The sequence below is a fragment of the Tenrec ecaudatus genome, chromosome 12 (assembly GCF_050624435.1).
Source record: "Tenrec ecaudatus isolate mTenEca1 chromosome 12, mTenEca1.hap1, whole genome shotgun sequence".
Classification (NCBI taxonomy): Eukaryota; Metazoa; Chordata; class Mammalia; order Afrosoricida; family Tenrecidae; genus Tenrec; species Tenrec ecaudatus.
Window position 1 is genome coordinate 28,883,475 of NC_134541.1, and position 17,665 is coordinate 28,901,139.

The window sequence follows — 17,665 nt, forward strand, 5'->3', positions numbered from 1 at the left end:
CATAAAGTCCTTAGTGAATGTCCACCCTTCCCCCATTGCGCCGCTGCGAGCAGTTTTCGGAGTCCCAGATATTTCTGCGCATTCCTGAGGGTGCCGCAAATATTCACAGTGGGCTCGTTCGGTGTCCGGGCCGCTCTCAAGGACTGCGGGAGCAGTCTGAGAATCCAATCCGGGAATGCGCCCTGGAAGAGGTGTGGCCTCAGCCCCAAGCTATAGATGAGGTAGGCCTTAACTGGAAAAGCCCCAGAAAATGGCTCCCGGAAGGCCCTGGGGCCAGTGGACTTGAGAAGCCCATGTGGCTGGAACCCAGGTGTGAAGGCCCCTGGAGAGAGGGGCTGGCAACCACTGTCTGCTCTACTGTCCGGTTGCAAATGTTAGCCATCGCGCGCTGCTGCGGGCTTACCCAGAGCTGGCCTGGGAACCAGCCTCCCTGGTGGGCGAGCGCCCCCCGCCCCTGGCCGGTGGCGTCCACCCCGGTGGCTCTAGGGACCAGCCCGCGGACGGAGGGCGCTGGCGTTCAGTTGTGCAAGGGATGCAAACGGGGCGTTAATAGAGCCTGCACTCAGTGCTCGTTCTCCAGGCCCCGGGTCCCGACCCCTCGGACGACGCTGGACCGTGGTGCCCAGGTTGGAAGGGCGCCTGGGTGGCCAGTGCCGGGCAGGGGGCGGGGCCGCGAGGGCGGGGCCTGTGGCCTCCGCGCCGGCGCCAATGGGAGGTCTCCGAGCCCTCGCCGCCTCGCCGCGTCCAGATCCCGAGCCGAGCCGGTGGCGTCGCCATGGCGTGCGCCGGGCTGCTCACCGTGTGCCTGCTCCGGCCGCCCGCGCCCGAGCGCCCGCGGCCCCCTGCGCCCACGCCCATGCCCGCACCCGATGCCGGGCCGGCGGGGCACGCGCTGTTCCAGGACGTGAGTTGCCGCGGGCTCCCGCTCTGGCCCTGGGTCGTTTGTCTCACCCTAGCGTGTCTCTCCCCGGTGGGCGCTGTCACTCACTGCCCCTCTGTCCCCTGCTGTGCATCTCTCTCCTGACAGGGCTTGCCTGGTTTCTGTCCTTGGCAGCGGTTCTCCAGGTCTTTGCCTCTGCCTTTCTCTGTCTGACCCTGCTAGTTCTTTCCGTGCCCCTATCTCCCTGTTTCCGCCCCCCCTTCCCTCTCTCACTTTCCCTGCTGCCCCCATCCGCACCCCACCTCAACTGTCTGTGATTGGGGGGTGGGGGAGCGTTGTCCGCAGTGCCAGGCTGGGTATATTGGGGCAAGGGAGCCTGTTCACCTGCAGCCTGGTGCTGGACCCAAGATCCCTGAGGGCCCAGCCCAGGGGCTGTGACCCCACAATTGTTCAGGACTGCCCACAGTCATCCTGTGGTCTGGGCTGCCAGTGAGGGCGGAGGGGTGTGTGGTTTAGCAGTCCCCTGGGCAGCAGTCTGGTCACTGTCCTGAGCCCCTCTGGACCCCCTCACCCTCATACCCAGCCCCATCCTAGAACTCTCCCGCTTCCACTCAGGTGCCTGCCACCTCCCCACTGTCCCCAGTGACTCAGCACCTTGACCACAGTCTGCCCAGCTGAAAAGGACCTGACCTTCCCCCTTCCCAGATGTGGAGACCAAGACTGAGGGGACATGTCCAGGCTGCACATAGAGGCAGGGTGGAGCACTTCTGCACCTCCACCTACTCCAGCCGGGCTACTCTGGGCCGATGGCAGATCCTCTCTGAGCCAGGTGTCTGATGAGGGCTTGGTTAGACTGTTGGAATCTCACTGTCCCTGTGGAGCAGCTGAAAGTGAGGGGCATTTAGGAGTGCACACTGGATGGGCACTCCGTCCAGACCTTGGCTGACGCCTCCTGCCTGTGCCCTGCTGGGCTGCCACTCCCGGGAAGAGGCAAAGACTGCTCCAGCCCTTCCTCTGCCCTTCTCTGCAAATATGATGCACCCTCCCCACTTTCCACCACCCCCACTCTCCCTCACACACACACCTGCCCACAGCCCTCCCACTGAATTAGTTGTCTGACCCTGGAAGGGTTAACCCAGGCTGCTCTCCACCTGAGCGTGCCAATGGAAACATGGGCTCCCGGGCATCCAGCACCCAGGGAAAGTACCCGGAGAGGGCTACTGGGTACCCGGGAATCCAGCAGCGTTCAGGGGTTCAGGTATCAGGCAGGTGCCCAGGATCCTTGGGCTGCATCTTGGCCCATCTCCCCAGCCTTCCTCGGGCTGGGACTGTGCCTGGGCCGCTGCAGCAGGGTTCTGTCAGACTCAGAGGGAGGGAGGGAGGTGGAGGTGCAGGGAGCTGGCCTGGAGTGCCCCCCACCAAGCCAGGCTCCCTAGGAAAGGAACAAGCGGAGGGGCCTGCTGTGTGTTCTTCCTGTACCTCCCACCTCTCTTGCTGGGAAAGCCCCTGCCATCCCTGGGGCTGGGGCACAGCGGGGAGTGGTGGTGTTTGAGCCAGGCTGGACAGAAGGGAAGATGAAGCAGGGGGCATGCAGGCCCGCTGTGACGGTGTCAGACTGGGGGAGGGAGGGCTCCCTTCCCAGGCCCCATTGCCATCTCCCACTCACACCTATTTGTTCTCTAGGTTTTCCGAAGAGCAGACAAGAATGGTGAGTGTAGTGTCTTCTGGGTCCCCACAGCAACGGGTACAGTGGGGACATCAGGGAACATGTGGTGGGGGGGTGGTTCTGTCTGGTAATCTAGAGAAGCGGTCCGAAGAAGTGCTGTCTTTGGCAGGATGGAGGAGGGCAGGAACTGTGGTTTGGCCAGTGGGGGCTTAGCCGCAGTGTGCTCTGGACAGGTACCCACCAGCACCACCACCAGCGAGGCCCAGAGAGGTGAAACGGTTGCCTGCGGTCACACAGACTTGTGTGTGAGGCTTGGAGGGGTGGTGGAAGGAGATGAGGCCCAGAGGGGTTTTACTTAGATTTCTTAATAGAGTTTGGGAACTTTCCTTAGCCAACTATTCTAGACCCAGAGGCGGCTCTGATGAGACTTTTGAACCCCACCCTCAGGCAGGATCCAGCTGTGGCTGGTGTCGGGGACTCTGCTCCTCCTGCCCTAGGCCCTCTCCCCGGCCTGTCTGGGATTGCCTTAGAACCTTGTGGAGCTCAGCAAGCAAAGGAGACACAGGTTGCTACCCATGGAAGACCCACCCTATTCTGATTGGGCAGTAGAGAGCCTGAAGTGAGGCAGCCAATCCACCTTGAGCTCCTCCCCTCTCGGGTCTTCACAGCCCTTGATCCTCCCATCACACTCCCGCCTCTTGCCCAGTCTCTTCAAGTTGATGGAGACCCAGTCCATCCCAAGCCACGTGCTCTCAGGGGGATGAGGGCATTCATCTGGTGGTGCGCAGACCCTCCCCCAGCGCTGCTTCCCACCATCTGCTGGGGCCAAATCCCCAGTACCATTCGTGGTGGCTATCTAGTGCTAAGGTCTCTCTCTCACTCTGACTCACCCAACTCAGCGAGTCTACAGGACAGAGTAGAACTGCCCCCATGAACTTCTGAGACTCTAACACTTTGCCCAAGACTCTCCCAAGGAGCTGCTGGTGGTTTCGAACTGCTGACCTTGCGGTTAGCAGCCCAGGCTCAGAACCATTACACCACTAGGGTTCCTACCACAGTGGTCTTAACAAACAAAAGGTCAGAATTCCAGGTGCCAGCTCTCAAGGAAGACTGTTGGCTCAGAGGGAAGGTCCTTGTCTCTGCCTGGGTGCCCGGCCCTTGGAGTTCGTTCTCCACATGACTTGGCATCATTCTCCCTCCCATCTCTGCTCCAATCTCTCTTAGATCTCAAAAGATAGGGACTAAGGACACACCCTCCACTAACCCTGCCTCCTTAACATATAGTGAAAACACAGACAACCCCTTATCACCACTATATCTACCATATCTACTCTGGGGTTGGTCCCCTAAACTTCTTTTTTCAAGGGAAAGCAGCTCACTCTGCTTGTGACTTCCCCCCATGGGTTTAAAGGAGCGTGGTGGTGCAGCGGTTAACTGTGTAGCTGCTGATCAGAAGGTTGGCGGTTCAGACCCACCAGCTACTCCGTGCTTCCAGAGGACCACAGTCTTAGAAACCCTCCCAGGCAGTTCGACTCCGCCCTATGCAGTGCTGCCCTCGGCTTTGCATTTTTCTCCTCGATAATTTTGAAGACCCTGAACCCAGACTCTTGTAGAACATGGGTGGGGTCCTGGCAGAAGAGGCAGAGGCTCTGGGCACAGGCCCTCGGTTTTGGCTGGTGTCAGCGTTAAAGTGTGAACTCCCCGTTTGCAGTTGGCTACGGCTGATAGTGGGTGCCCGAAATCCCTGTGCAGGGCCCTTAAGCCTCCAGGGAATTCCCTCTGACCAGAAACAATGGCTATGGAAAGCTTTGGCAGGAGGCAGCGCCCCTGACCCCTGGTCGCTCTGGCAGGTGGAACATGGAGTGGGGCTGGGCAAGCTGCTCTCCCCGCCCTGCCCCGTGACCTGCTCAGGCCCCACTGCTGCCAACCCTCCAACCTCCTCCCCTAGCCTGGCCTGGCAGCTCCTTCGGGACAATGGGCAGAGGGCTCCCATGGACTTTAATACGTGTTCACACAGCGTCTAAATCACATCACGTCCAATTTCAGGGAGCAGAGCATACGTGTTAAGTGGTGTGCACCTGTATAACCATAAGCCTGTGGATTGCTGACACACAGTTTTAGAGGACACAGTTCAACCCATGACGCCATTCAGTTGAGATCAGCCTGCTCCGCCCTCTGTGAGGGGCGGGGCTCTTGCCCTTGAGCTAGTTGCTCTCAGTGGCTCCCTATTAGGAAGCTTCCTCCACCCTGGAGCGAGGCTGGCCAGCGTGGGGGCAGTGCCTCAGCCCCCAGTCCTCCCGAGTGTGCCCAGGCTGTTCATTCACTTCTAAAGCTGACGCACTTGCTGAGTTCCCGCCCAATGCCCGGCCCCTTGGGTGGGCCCTGCTGCCTTCATGAGGCACCTCTGGGGCTTTGGTGGTGTACCGGCTTAGGAGTTGGACTGCCAACCACAGAGTCGGTACTTCGAAACCACTGGAGAAAGATGAGGCTTTTTACTCCTGTGAAGAGTTCGTCTCAGAAACAAACCCACTGGGACTGTTCCGCCTCATTGCTCAGTCGGAATTGACTCGATGGCACTGGGTTTGTTTTTGGGTGTGGGGGCCCTAGCTCCTTTGTGCCAACAGTCATTTCTCCACAGGGGGCAAACCCAGCCTACCTGGTGAGGTGGTGGTGAGAGGCCACCGGGCCTTGGAGGGGCCTGGCGGCCGGGGTGGAGTCAGGAAGCAGGGGTAGGTACTGTAGGTACTGACTCTGCTCCTTATCGCCCTCCCTACCCAGATGACGGGAAGCTCTCCTTTGAGGAGTTCCAGAACTACTTTGCTGATGGGGTTCTCAGCCCCGGGGAGCTGCGGGCGCTGTTCAGTAGCATCGATGGGCACCCCACCGCGTGAGTGCCAGAGGGGGATACTGAGCCAGAGGGGGGTGGGCATTGGTGAAGAAGGCAGGTTACCCACCTCCCACTGTGTCCCCTGCTGCCTGGGTTTCCTTACTGAGAACAGGAGGGGGCTGGTGGGAGCCAGGAGAGGTGTCAAGGCTCAGTGCCAGATTTACCCACCCGCCCACTCCCTCTGCGGCTCCAGCCTTGCCCACCACACTGCTTCCAGCTGGGACCCCAAAATAGATCGGCCTGAGTCACCACCCCGTGGCTCAGCCCCAGACGCCCCCCTTCCCCACTTCCCTCAGAGACCAGAGGATACCTGGGGACAGTTGGGTCCCTGTCTGCTTCCACTCAAAGATGCAGTCCCTGAACACCCAGACACCTCCCGGGGTGGGTTGGGGGGCTGCCACATCTATGTGCCTCGTGTAGGTGCGCGCGCGCACATACACACACACACACACACACACACACACCACACTTCCAGGAGCTCACAAGCGGACAGCTACCCTCCCCCTCCCCCCACCTCTCCAACCTCTCCAGGTATGTTTCTGTGCCCCGCCCTTTTCTGAGACCTGGAACGGGTGCTTTGCCTAAAGTGCTCCCACAGAACCAGGGACTCCAGTCCAATGGCTCATCCTTCAAGGTCTTTTTGGAAGTAGCATCCCATGCCTCCCGGGACTTTCCCAGGCCTGGTGGCCCCTGCACAGCTCTGAGCCTCCCTGGCCTTGGCCAGCCTGTCTCCCAGGTCTGGGGTCTTCTTGGGAGCTGGAAGTTTGTCTGAGTCTGCCCTCAGAGAGTGTTTGATGAGGCCAGTAATGCCCTCCCTCCTCCCTCCTCCCTCCGTGGTCCTCCTGCTACTGAGCAACTGAGCCAGGAGTGGAGGCAGAAGCCATCTCATTGGGTGGGGGCAGGGGCCGTGTTGGCCTCAAAGCCCAGCTTGGCAGGCCCAGGTCTGAGTGACTGAGGGCACCTTCTCTTTCCCTCACAGCGACGACTTGGAGACAGAGAGACTCTGTGGTGAGTTGGGGAGTGGGGGTCTTATCTCCTGGGAGCCCCTGGGGCCTGGGGGGCTGGGACTGTGACTGGTTGGCTGGGACAGGAGGTGTGGCTGAGGAGTACAAAGAGGGCCCAAGGGATGGGTGGGGGTGGGTGGGATGGTGGTCTGGAACCCTGGAGACCTCCCTCCTTTGTCCACAGACTACTTCTCAGAACACCTGGGGGTCTACCGGCCTGTGCTGGCCGCCCTGGAAGCGCTGAACCGCGCAGTGCTCACTGCCATGGATGTCACCAAAGTGGTTAGTGGGGGGGTGGGAAACCGGATGGAGGGTGGGCGCGTTGGCCACGCTGTGGGGGTCTGTACCCACGGGCTCATGGCCGTCGAGCTAGTCCTGGGCTGAAATACCAGCTCCCCTCGCAGTGCAGCATCACCTCCCAGGGCCTCTATGTCCTCATCTGTAAAATGGCCCTTGTCACAGAGCCCGCCCCCATAGGTTTGTGGGGGCAGTTCGGTGGGTGGGAAAGGGGCCCGTTTTCTGCACCATTCTCGGCACTCAGAGGGGTGCCTGGTGCAGAGTGGGCGCTCACTAGTGGGAGCTGCTGCTGACATTTTTGTGCTTAGCAAGATCGCCTTGTGGGGGGCCATCAGCCCAGCACCCAGCAGGGAGTTGAGATGGGGGAGCCTGGGCACACCCAACCACAGGCTCACACTGATGTGTGGAGCCTGGTGGGTGGAGGTTTGATCTGAGGATATATGTGAACAGGCAAGCACATATACACTCATGAGTTTGTGGACTCGTGTAGACACGTGTACACATGCATAAATGGAGTTTCGAGCCCTTAGGTGGTGACTTCCAAAAACTATCAGCTGCCCCACCTTTTGCATGTTTAAGAAACCCCTCCCCTCCCTGCTCTGTGTCCTAGAACTCTTATGAGGGAGCAGTGGGCAGGCCTGGGGCTGGGTTTGACTTCCTATTCTAGAGAAGGGGAAACTGAGGCTCCCAAAGGGTTGACCATCACCTGAGCTCACAGCTGGCTGCTTTCACAGCGGGTGGAGTGGATTGCAAAGGGTCACCTTTGGGGCCTGGCATCCAAATGACACCCGAAAACCTCAAACTCACCGCTAGTAGAGGCCAGCTCACAGTGCCCCTATAAGGTAGGGTAGAACTACTTCTGTGGATTGTGACTCTTATACAGGGGTAGAAAGCCCTGTCTTTCTCCCTTGGAGAGGCTGGTGGTTTTGAACTGCTGACCTTGACATTAGCAGCCGAGCATGAAACCACTAGGGCTCCTTCCACATGGTCCATAGGGAATTGGCCGGTCGCAGGGACTTCCATATCTGTCCTGAACACAAGTAGGGGCATGGCTTTGCTTCTAACCTTGGAAACTGGGGAAGTGGGCTGGCACTCCCTAAACTAGATCTAGATAGGGAGGATTCCAACTGCAGCTCACAGCTGAGGACCCCAGAGTTGAGGCCCACCTACCTCCCCCTGGGGAACTAGACAGGGGCAGGGGACAGCCCATCGAGACGCCACGACTGCTAGCTCCAAACTCGAGACTTTATCCGGGGCTGCATGTCCTGACAGAGGGGCAGCTCTGTCTGGGCAGTGCCTTCTCAGGCCCCGCCCCCTCCAGCCCAATGAGACTCTAGACTCAGTTGAACGCTTCATGCACTAGCTTGGAGCCGTACTCCTGGTACATGGCCCGCGTGATCCAGCGGCGTTGGAAGGAACTCAGGGAGGCCACCATGGAACCACCTGTCCACACAGCTGTGCCACGCCCAGGCATGGCCACCAGGTGTGGCTGCAGCGCCGCATAGCCATGCCGCCGGCACTGGGCCTCCAGTTCTTTGTCCAAGCGCTCGGTGAAGCCAGGGAAAAGTGTGGAGCCACCGGCCAGCACGATGGTGTCGGCCAGCCGTTTCCGCAGCGTGGCGGGTATCTTCTGCAGGGCCTGGAAGGCCAGCGAGGGCAGGCCCGGCTCAGTCTGGCCCAGCAGACGCGGCTGGAAGATGGGCTCCGGGCAGCGGAAGCGCTCGCTGCCGAGATGGATGAAGCTGCCATTGCCTATGAAGAAGCTGGCCTGCTGGTGGCGGGCAGGATTCCGGAGGTCTCCTTCGAAGTCCAGCGACACATAGCAATAACGCTTCTTGAGCTGTGTGATGGCCTTGCGGGGCAGGGTCTGCAGCTGGTGCTCCGGGCACGCCGCTACCAGCAGCTCCCGCAGGTAGCGCGACAGCGTGGTGCCTGCCACGTCCAATCTGAAGGTGGCCTCCTGCCAGGAGTGGCCTGCATAGATGGGCGTGGCGTGACACACGCCGGCACCAGCCTCCACTGCCAGCCCGCTGAACGCGCCGGTGGAGCACAGCGCCAACAGGGCCGTGCTGGCCATATGGCACGCGGGCACCGCCAGGGTCTCAAACAGCAACTCGGCCACCCTCTCGCGGCCCGCGGGCGGCGCCGATGGCGAGTCGCTCACCAGCACGGGCCACTGCTCTGGGCACACCCGCAGGCCGCCCACCAGCAGGCGCTCCCAGAGCCCCTCCAGCGCTTCCCAGTCCACCACCACGCCGTGCTTGATGGGGTGCGCCCGCGCCACGCCGCCCGCCAGCTCGCAGCCCGGCGTGCCGGGCAGCACGGGCCGGTCCCAGCTGGGCACCAGACTGGAGCTCTTCAGCGTCAGGCGCGGCTGGTGCTCGCCCGCAAAGCCGGCCTTGGTGAAGCCCGAGCCCAGGTCCACCACCACCGCGACGCGGCCCAGCTGGGGCGGCCCGCGCGTCCCGTGGCTCCCCGCCGCAGACGCCACCTTCTGGGCCCGCCTGCGTTGCGACGGAGGGTGCAGCTGCCCCGGGGCCAGGCCCGGCTCCACCTCGGCCAGTACTGGGGAGCTCTGGCCTCTGCGGACATAAGCCCCGCCCCTGGCTGGAGACTCCGCCCCCCGGCCCTCTGCGGGCCAGAGACAGCCTCCGGCAGCTCTAAGCCCCGCCTTCTCCCGGGCTGGATCAAGCCCTAGCCTATCAGTCTGGATTCCGCCCTCTGATCCCGAAGTGCCACCTCCTTCCTGCTTCTGGGAGCGGGGAGCCGCAGAGGGTTGTTTGCAGCCCTTGGCTCCGCCCAGAAGTCTGAGGCCCCGCCTCTGGATGGAGTATCTGGCTCTCCGCTTCTGGTCCTCGCCAGGGAGCTCAGGCTGCAGGCGCCGTCTGCTGTGACCGCGCCCAGTCCGTCCCTGCGGAGGTGGATGGCGAGAGAGACAGACGGAGTCCTGTTAGCTATTGAAAGGGTGCCAGTAGCTGCAGAGCCCTGAGAACGGAGAAGGGACTTTGTGGCAGCCTCTTGTACACACGCTTCACTCTTGGGGACCCAGGACTCTAGCTCAGGCCTCGAACCCCATGTGGTCTCTCGGCACTGTGTCTTACCTGGCTGGACTTGGCCGAAGTAGTTCCTGGCTGTGGAGGGCGGAGGAATGACCAGAGAAGGAAGAAGAGAACGTGGATTGGACTCATTGTGACCTCAGCCACGCTTCCACAGCCCCTCCCTCATAAAGCTCCCTGGACTCAGCCTCTCACCTGTCACAGGGCCAATGGCAGTGGACATCTGGCATCACCTGTCCTGCAAACCCAACCCATTTCGGGCCACTTGATTGTGATGGCCAAATCTGCTGGAGAAACCGTTTGCTCACACTCTGAGCAGCCTAGCATGCTCTGCCACCCACTTCAGGCAGTGACCCCAGTGTTCCGTGGGGGGACACCTGGGCCTGTGCTGGTGACTTGGTTCTGAAGCTGACTCACTGGGTGACTCTGAGCCCACTTTCTTCCTCCAACACTTAGGAAAGAGGCTACTTTAGTCTCCTTAGGACCATTTCTATTTTGCAAGTGAAACCGCTGGGGTGAACTTATGCTCAAATAAGGTTTTACCAGGCTCTTGCGTGGCGTATACCTTCCCAGCACAAAGGTGAAGTCAGACCTCAGGAAAAGTACACCCCCGGGGTGCTGGGAAGCCAGGATGTGATCACTCTGCTTATTTATGCGTCTTTCATTCTTCTGGGGACCGGATGGCCTGTCGAAAGCATGGGCGCCACCAGCTTCTGAATTACAGCTCTAGGGATGGGACGGTTGGGCCAGCCACGCTTCACCAGGAGGTGTGGCCACACATCAGGGCCCACCCCTGTTGCCTTGATTGTAGATGGTAGGGAAAACTCAGTGCTGACCATAATCAGGTCATCTCAGCCTGGCACAGAGGTTGTGGAGGGGTGGAGGTGTTAGATCTCTCTGGGGATAGATGTACCTCGGTCCTTGGCTCTGCGCAAGAAAGAATTCACGCTGAAGCCTGGTTTGTGATCCAAGTGAGTTTTTTTATGAGCATTAGAAGCAGTCTCAGGTTTACACAGGCACCCACAGGGCTCCTTCCGAACATGCAGCCTGCTGGAGGCTGCTCGCTCAGTCATGCAAGGGCCTGGTTGACTCCAGGCTCCTGTCTTTTCAAGGATTCCACGGGGATGCATGGTGGACGACCCCTGGGTGACCCCATTGGCTGAATTGAATTCACCTGGCTTAGGTGGGTTAATCCAGGTGCAGCACCCACCCATGTGTACCCGGCAGGAAACCTGAACCTCTGAGCATGTGCAGTGTGTCACTCCTTTATTTCTGAAGCTTGGACCCATGGGCATGTGTTAATGGACATCCCAGCCCTATGCTAGCTTACCTAACAGAGGGACGTGTTGCCTGATGAAAGCTGGCTGCCCGCTAATGTGCACTGGGAAAGCTGCCTGCAGGTCTGCCAGGGCAGGGGCAGCAGTAGGGTCTGCACATGGCCCTGGCATCCAGGCAAGGGAGCAGCAGCAGCTGGGTCCTATCCACAGGAAACTGACAGAGCTCGTGGATGCTCTGGGGAGGCCAGCCTCACTCTGGAGACCCCAAGTGGTAACATGGGCAAAGCAGGGTGAAGGCAGCAGGCACTGAGGTCCTAGAGGAGGAGGCAGTCTGGGGAGCGAGGCTGCACACCCCCACGTGCTAGGTTTGGACTTTTCTGTGCAGGCAGTGGGAGCCTCTGAACAAGGCCATGAAGTGCCCTGACCAAATTGGTGGATTGGAAGATGCTGTTAGCTTCCATGTGGGCAGAGGAAAAGACATGATAGGTTGGGGGCCACGTGCTGAAATTGATGGAGGTGTTTGGAAAAGTCTTGGGCTTGAGGGTTACCAACAGTGGAGCAGGAATGAGGGGTTGGGGGACCCGGGCCGTGGGGGGCTGTGAGGCCTCTCCTCTTAGGTGCAGGCACAGGCAGTGTCAGGCTCAGTCTCAACCTCAACTGATGACAAGAAAGGTCACGGTACCTGGCTGTTTGCCAGGGACACCTCTGCCTTGCCTACATGTAATTTTTGAAAGCTTAGAATTCTTGGAGCTGAGAGCAGTAACCTGCCCAATGTGCGTGGTCAGGCCTGGGTTTTGCCTAAGCCCTTTGTCAGGAGGCCTGCAGAACAGCAAGGTTCTGGCCAGCATCTGGGGGTGGGGAGAGATAAGTGACAGCCTCCCTCCACTATGGTATGGGTTTACCCTGCCCACGTAGGGCGGGCAACGAGGAGGGGAGAATCAGGAAAAAGCAGTCCTGCATCCAAATGGTGGCCGCGCACTCTCTCCAGCGTGCCTTAGTCCCTGCGTCGCTCTGGTCCCGAGACAGAACGCGCACGCCTGCCTGGCGCATCGCCGCCTGGGACAGGAGGCGCTGGCTCGGGGGTTGCTACGGGTTCTTTATTGAACGGGGATGGGCCGGGGGACGAGGGGGGTGGGGCGGGGTGGGCGCTCAGGGCTGCAGGTGCTGGCAGCGGCGTCCCTGGTGCAGCTGCTCGTCTGCGGTGCGCACCGGGCGGCGGGCCTGGGGCCGGGCCAGCAGGCGCTGGGGGAGTCGCTGTCTGCTCTGCGCGGCCTGGGTCCCCGCCGCGCCCGGCGCCAGGTGTCCTTCCTGCTGCAGCTGGGCGTCCAGCAGCAGCAGCAGCAGTAGGATCTTTCTCAGCTCCCGGGCGCGCTCGCCCTCCTGCCGCTTACAGCAGTCGCCCGCTCCTCGCAGCATGGGCGCTGGCGCTGCACAGCCCCGGGGAGGGTGGGTCGCTGCCACCTCCTCCTCCAGCCGCCTGGCCCGCGGGCCGGACTCCGCCGCCACTGTCTCAGCGCGTGGCTGCCGCTTGTCCAGGGAGAAAAGCAGCATGATCTTGGCCTAGGGAGGGCGGAGGAGTGAAGGGAAGGAGCGCTGCTTGCCAGCTTCTACCCTCCAGAAACCTAGCCCCTTCCGTGTTCACCCATACCCCACGGCCCAAGACACTCCGCCTCCCACCCTGCTTGGGGTCCACCCCACCCATCCTCACCCACTTCAAGTTTACCTCCTGAGTGCCCACTCCTCCCTACCTTTCAGCCGTGGGACCTTCACCCTCGCCAGCCCTAGCCCAGTGCCCAGGAACACTGCCCACTAGGGGGCAAGTGGCACATGTGGGTGCTGAAGAGGCGGCGGCTTAGGGGTGCTTCTGGTGTCCACAGTCACAGTGGTACCAACTAGGATTGGGGGACCCTCCTGCCCAAGTGCCTGGCCTCCCAAGTCTTGTTGCCCTTGCTCCTGGGATCCCTAACTCTAATGACTTCGAGGATCCCATCCACACTCTGGACCCGCACTCCAGAAGGATCCCTCCCTGGTGCTAGGAATTCTGCTCACAAAGGAGGCCTCCATTCCTGGCATTCCCTCCTGCCCAGGCTCCCCTGGCACTCACAACAGATTTCTTCCGTTTGGCGTGGCTGCTTGGGAACTCCTGCTCCCGCCGGACCTTCTGCTTGTCAGGTGGCTTCTCCTTGCAGGCCTGCTTGGGCATCTTGGTCCTCTGGTGGGAACTCTTGTTTCCCATGGTAGAACAAGTCACCACTGAGGGCCACGGTCCATACTACCTAGACCTATTCTCTAGCCAGGGCCCGGTCTCTGCCCTGTCCCTGTGACCTCATTGTGACCTCATGGGTTGACACCTCACCAGCTCCAGGCTCTGCATTCCGCCTCCTAGACCCCAGAGGTGAATCTTGGCTCCATTTACTGTCCTGTGACTTCTGTTGACCTAGTGAGCCTGCATGAGCCGGTGCCTGTGTGGCGCCTGGTTCGGCCCCAGTGTGACCTTGGCCAATGTTATACCTCCAGGCATCAATCTGCTCATGGGCAAAGGGTCACTTGTGCCTGCCAGTCAGTCACAAGAAAGAGTAAGTGAGCTTGTTTGGAAGTGGGGTTGCCACCAAACAAACAGAGTTCTTTTGTGCCAACAAGGGAATTGACTAAAGGGTGTCAGGGAGCTCAGAGCATGGTCATATAGTTGAGAGACTAGGCTTGGCAACAGGGCACCGAAGCCACTGGCTCCTCAGGGAACAAGAACCCAGCCTCTCTCTGTCCCTGCTTCCCAGCTCACAAGCCTGACCAGATGGCTGAGCTGAGGCAGGAGTGGAAGCAATGAGGGTAGAGGGAGGGACTCAGGTACTCGCACAAGGATTTGATCTCAGGGTGGGGGTGTGTATGTGTAGGTTCTGATGGGTGTGGGAGGCGTGGGCAGCTACTTGGAGGAAATCTGTTGTTTTAGGAGGTTCAGTCTTTTGATACTGTGACGTCTGACAAGAAAAATAATGACAGATTTTGTGATTGAGGACAGCTGTGTCAGGTGCTGGGCCGCTGGGCTGCACCCAGTTAGGGAGTAAGTAACTCACTCACTGGAGCTCTGAGAGATGGGCATCCCCATCACCATTCTAGAGATGAGGAAACCGAAGCCCAAGGAGGTGGAGGTGCTTGGGGAATTTCTAAGACTCCCAAGATAGGCAGTGCAGACTCTGACACACCCTGCCACCTGAGGTGGGGGGCAGGGAGGCTGGTGATGGTGGTTGGCAATGCCTACTGGTGAGGACATTGACTCAGCTGGCTTAGTAAAGGCAGCTCAGGAAATGCTTGTCGCCAGAGGAATGAATGGACCCATTGACTGATGGATCCCGAGGTCAGCTGGTGGTTAAGGGGGCTTGTATGTCAAAATTGGACCTTGGCCACCCTGTGACCTGTCCCTTCACCCAACCCCATCCTGCGCCATAGCAGTTCTCCAGGTGGTGGTCTTGAGATGAGAGGGGCCTGAGGTCCCCAGAGAAGGTAGGCATCTCAGCTGCCAGCCAATACTGCTGTGCCCATCTCCCAGGGTGAGGCCAGGCTTAGAAAAGGTGTCTCCAAATCCCAGAGTCCCCCATGTCTGGACCAGGTTCTCAGCCCCTCTGCTGCTGACAGGGCTGCTGCTACTCTCAAGTCCAGGGCTGGCAGCCACCCCCCCTCCAGAAATGCCTGCCTTCCCCCTGCCCACCCTGCCTGCAGGAGTACGAGCAGGCTTCCCAGGTGGACCAGTTCATGACGCGCTTCCTGCTTCGGGAGACCGCGAGCCAGCTGCAAGCCCTGCAGACCTCGCTAGAGGGCGCTTCTGACACCCTGGAGGCCCAGGCTCGGAGCTCCAGGTAGGGGAAGGTGCCCCCAACCTCAGCAGCGCCTATTGTCCCCACAAACCAAAGCCCTCAGTCTTCGCCACAGGGCGCAGTTTCAATGTCCTGAAACCTGCAGTCTGAATGTCTCAGGCCTCCGCTCCCTGATCATGGGGACGGGGCTGGTGGACTTACCCTCTGTCCCCTAGGCTGGACGAAGAGAAGGTGGAGGTGCAGAGCAGGCCGAGTGGCATCCGGCGGGCAGGGCGCAGGGCTGTGCGGAGCATCTGCCAGCCACCCCCCAGGGCCAGTCCTGACCCAGGTAAGGCCGGGCTGAGGAGGGCAGGGGGGGGGGGCATTGCCTCTCCACTCTCCTCCTGTCCTTTCCTCCTCCAAGAGGATGGGGTTCCAGGGCCCCACCTGACCGCCAGCCCCTCCCCATAGGGTGCCTCTCGGAGGCTGAGCTGCAGTGGCGCCTCCAAGTCCAACGGCTGCAGGAGCTCATTGACCAGCTCGAGTGTAAGGTGAGCAGCTTCCTGGCCAGCGTCCTGGGGACAGGGGGCTTCCTGGGGGACCTCAGAGCCAGGCAGCCGACAGGGGTCCTGCCCACCCTCCGTGTCCCTCCCAGGTCCCCCGGCTGGAGCCCCTGCACGAAGAGCTGCCCAAAGGGCCCGAATCGGTGAGTCCTGGAGGGGCAGGCAGCTGGGTGCCTGGGGGCTCCAGAAGGGAGGGGCGGATATCCGCCCAGGCCCCTTCCCCCCTTGTCCTCACCCTGCGGGCCCAGACCCGCAACAGCCTGAGCGGCCTCTCTCGCCAGCACATCCTCATGGCCCAGCGGCAGGTCCGGGTGGCGGAGACGGCCCTGCAGGACTTCCACCGCGCCCTGTGCTGCTATGTGGATGTCACTGGGGCCCAGAGCCAGTGCCTGCAGTGAGTCCCCGGGGCGGGGGCGGGGGCGGGGCCGGGGCTGGTGGGCAGCCCTGGGTCAGGCCGTGTCCTCGTCTCCCAGCGTGTCTGCACAGAAGTCGCCGGGCGCCGCAGCCTTCACCCTGTACGAGTTCTGGCAGGACGAGGCGTCCTGGAGAAGGTAGGAGAGCTGCGGGGGTGGCTTCCAACCCTGCCGTCCCACTCCCTCGCTGGGCGGCCTCAGGTGAGTTCCTGGATCTCTGAACCCTGCAAAGGACAGTGCCCTGTGCGGTGTGTGGAGAACTGGCAGAGCCCCATGTGGGTGTCCAGCGGCACTGCACTCAGTCCGCGCCCACCCTGCCCCTTGAGTGTACCCTTCGTTGTCCCTCCGCCCTGGCTGCCCTCACTTCCCTGGGCGCCCACCTGCGGCCTGCGTGGGAGGGGGGGGCGAGAGGTCCCGCCTAAGCCCATCTCTACTCCACTCCCCCAGGCACCAGCAGTCAGCCTGCAGCAAGACCTTCCAGCGCATCCTCATCGACCACCTGCAGGCCCCGGACTCACTCACCACTGCGCTCCTCCCAGGTGTGCTCGCCCACCACACCACTTTGCTAGGAACCGAGGAAGGGGCCAGGGGGGAGCGAGGGACAGAGGCCCTGGCTGACTCCTGACCCCCACTCTGTGCCCCACAGCCTCCTGGTGGGTCATGAATAATAACTGAGTCTGAGCTGCTCGCCCAAGGACCCTGGGCCCTGCCTGCCTCCTGGAACTCTGACGCGCAGAGGCGGCCAAGGATGCCCTTCTCCTCAGGCCGGGGACCAGGCTCCTGCCAGCCTACCTGCTCCCTGTCATCTGTGGACTCTGTGGCCTGTCTGTAGCTCTAACCTTGCTGGGTGACTCCAGGCAGGGTGCACCCCCTCCTCTGGGCTTCAGTCTATCCAGTTCCCCCTGGGAACCCTCTTTCCTTCCTGATGTCCTGGGGTCAGGCTTCTGTGCCTCCCCAGCGGGTGGCAGGATGTTCAGGGACCTTTGAACCCCACCCCAAAGGTAGGGCTGGGCCAGGCTGCAGTGTGGGCTTAGGAGTAGTTGGTTTGCATGTCATTTGCATGCCATTTGCATACACACCCACCTACACTCAGGGCACTATGGGAAACCCCAGGGTGACCTTGCCAAGTAGCAATAATTTGGACCCAGAGTCACCTGCTCCCCGGACACCTGGGAACCCCATGCTGGACCTGAGCACAGAGACAATAAAGGCAGTGTCACCTCTTGTTGCCTCCTCTCTTCCTGGGCAGGAAGCCAGGCGGAGCTGTGGGAGTTGGAGGAGTCTGATGAGTGGCACAATGGTTAAGCGCTCAACTAAAAAAACCCCAAAGGTTGGAGGTTTGAATCCCCCAGCCTTGCCATAGGAGCGCATGCAGCAGTTGGCTTCCACAGAATCCCAGCCTTGGGAACCCTTTGGGGTGGCTCCCTTCAGTACTCAGACAGTGGGTTCTGGGGGTGGGGCAGGGGTGAAGGAGAGGGTACCAGTAGGCTGGGGCCCTAAAGGAGGCACAGACACCACAGAGCACAGCATGGCATTTGACCTGGCCTTGGGAGTGACAGGGACACAGGTTCTGGGGTGGGGGCCTGCCACCCAACAGGGTGGGGCTTCATCTTGAGGAAGCGACCATCAACTTTAAGGGGCAGGGGGATTGGATTGTGACCAAAGCCACAGAGCCATGGTGTTCCTTGATGCCTGGTCGGGGTGGGGGATGGGGGGTGGGTGCGAGATGGGGGATGGGTACTGGCTCAGTCCCAGGACACTTGGCCAGGAAGGGAGTTAAGATGGCACTGGCTTATGACAGACATCCCAGCATGAGACTTGGAGCAGGTCTTTA

General features: G+C 60.8%; 2 protein-coding genes across 2 annotated transcripts; one reads left to right on the forward strand and one right to left on the reverse strand.

Annotated features, from left to right (window-relative positions):
* The first annotated feature begins 675 nt into the window (after positions 1-675).
* NECAB3 (N-terminal EF-hand calcium binding protein 3) lies at positions 676-17,054 on the forward strand. The gene is made up of 13 exons (XM_075527787.1): positions 676-904; positions 2,564-2,588; positions 5,325-5,433; positions 6,413-6,441; positions 6,622-6,719; positions 14,782-14,918; positions 15,092-15,204; positions 15,327-15,406; positions 15,511-15,561; positions 15,700-15,812; positions 15,892-15,969; positions 16,279-16,370; positions 16,478-17,054. Exons 1-13 carry the CDS (start codon positions 776-778, stop codon positions 16,504-16,506), a joined length of 1,083 nt encoding a protein of 360 aa, XP_075383902.1. The 5' UTR covers positions 676-775; the 3' UTR covers positions 16,507-17,054.
* Positions 7,959-8,933, reverse strand: ACTL10 (actin like 10). The gene has a single exon (XM_075563773.1). It carries the CDS (start codon positions 8,809-8,811, stop codon positions 8,074-8,076), a length of 738 nt encoding a protein of 245 aa, XP_075419888.1. The 5' UTR covers positions 8,812-8,933; the 3' UTR covers positions 7,959-8,073.
* Positions 17,055-17,665: the final 611 nt, after the last annotated feature.

Excerpts from the sequence above, each read along its gene's own strand:
- ACTL10 (XM_075563773.1), bottom strand. The coding sequence starts at position 8,811 with ATGGCCAGCACGGCCCTGTTGGCGCTGTGCTCCACCGGCGCGTTCAGC.
- NECAB3 (XM_075527787.1), top strand. The coding sequence starts at position 776 with ATGGCGTGCGCCGGGCTGCTCACCGTGTGCCTGCTCCGGCCGCCCGCG. Across the intron at positions 905-2,563 it reads GGCACGCGCTGTTCCAGGAC|GTTTTCCGAAGAGCAGACAA; the intron begins GTGAGTTGCCGC and ends TTTGTTCTCTAG. Across the intron at positions 6,720-14,781 it reads CCATGGATGTCACCAAAGTG|GAGTACGAGCAGGCTTCCCA; the intron begins GTTAGTGGGGGG and ends CCCTGCCTGCAG.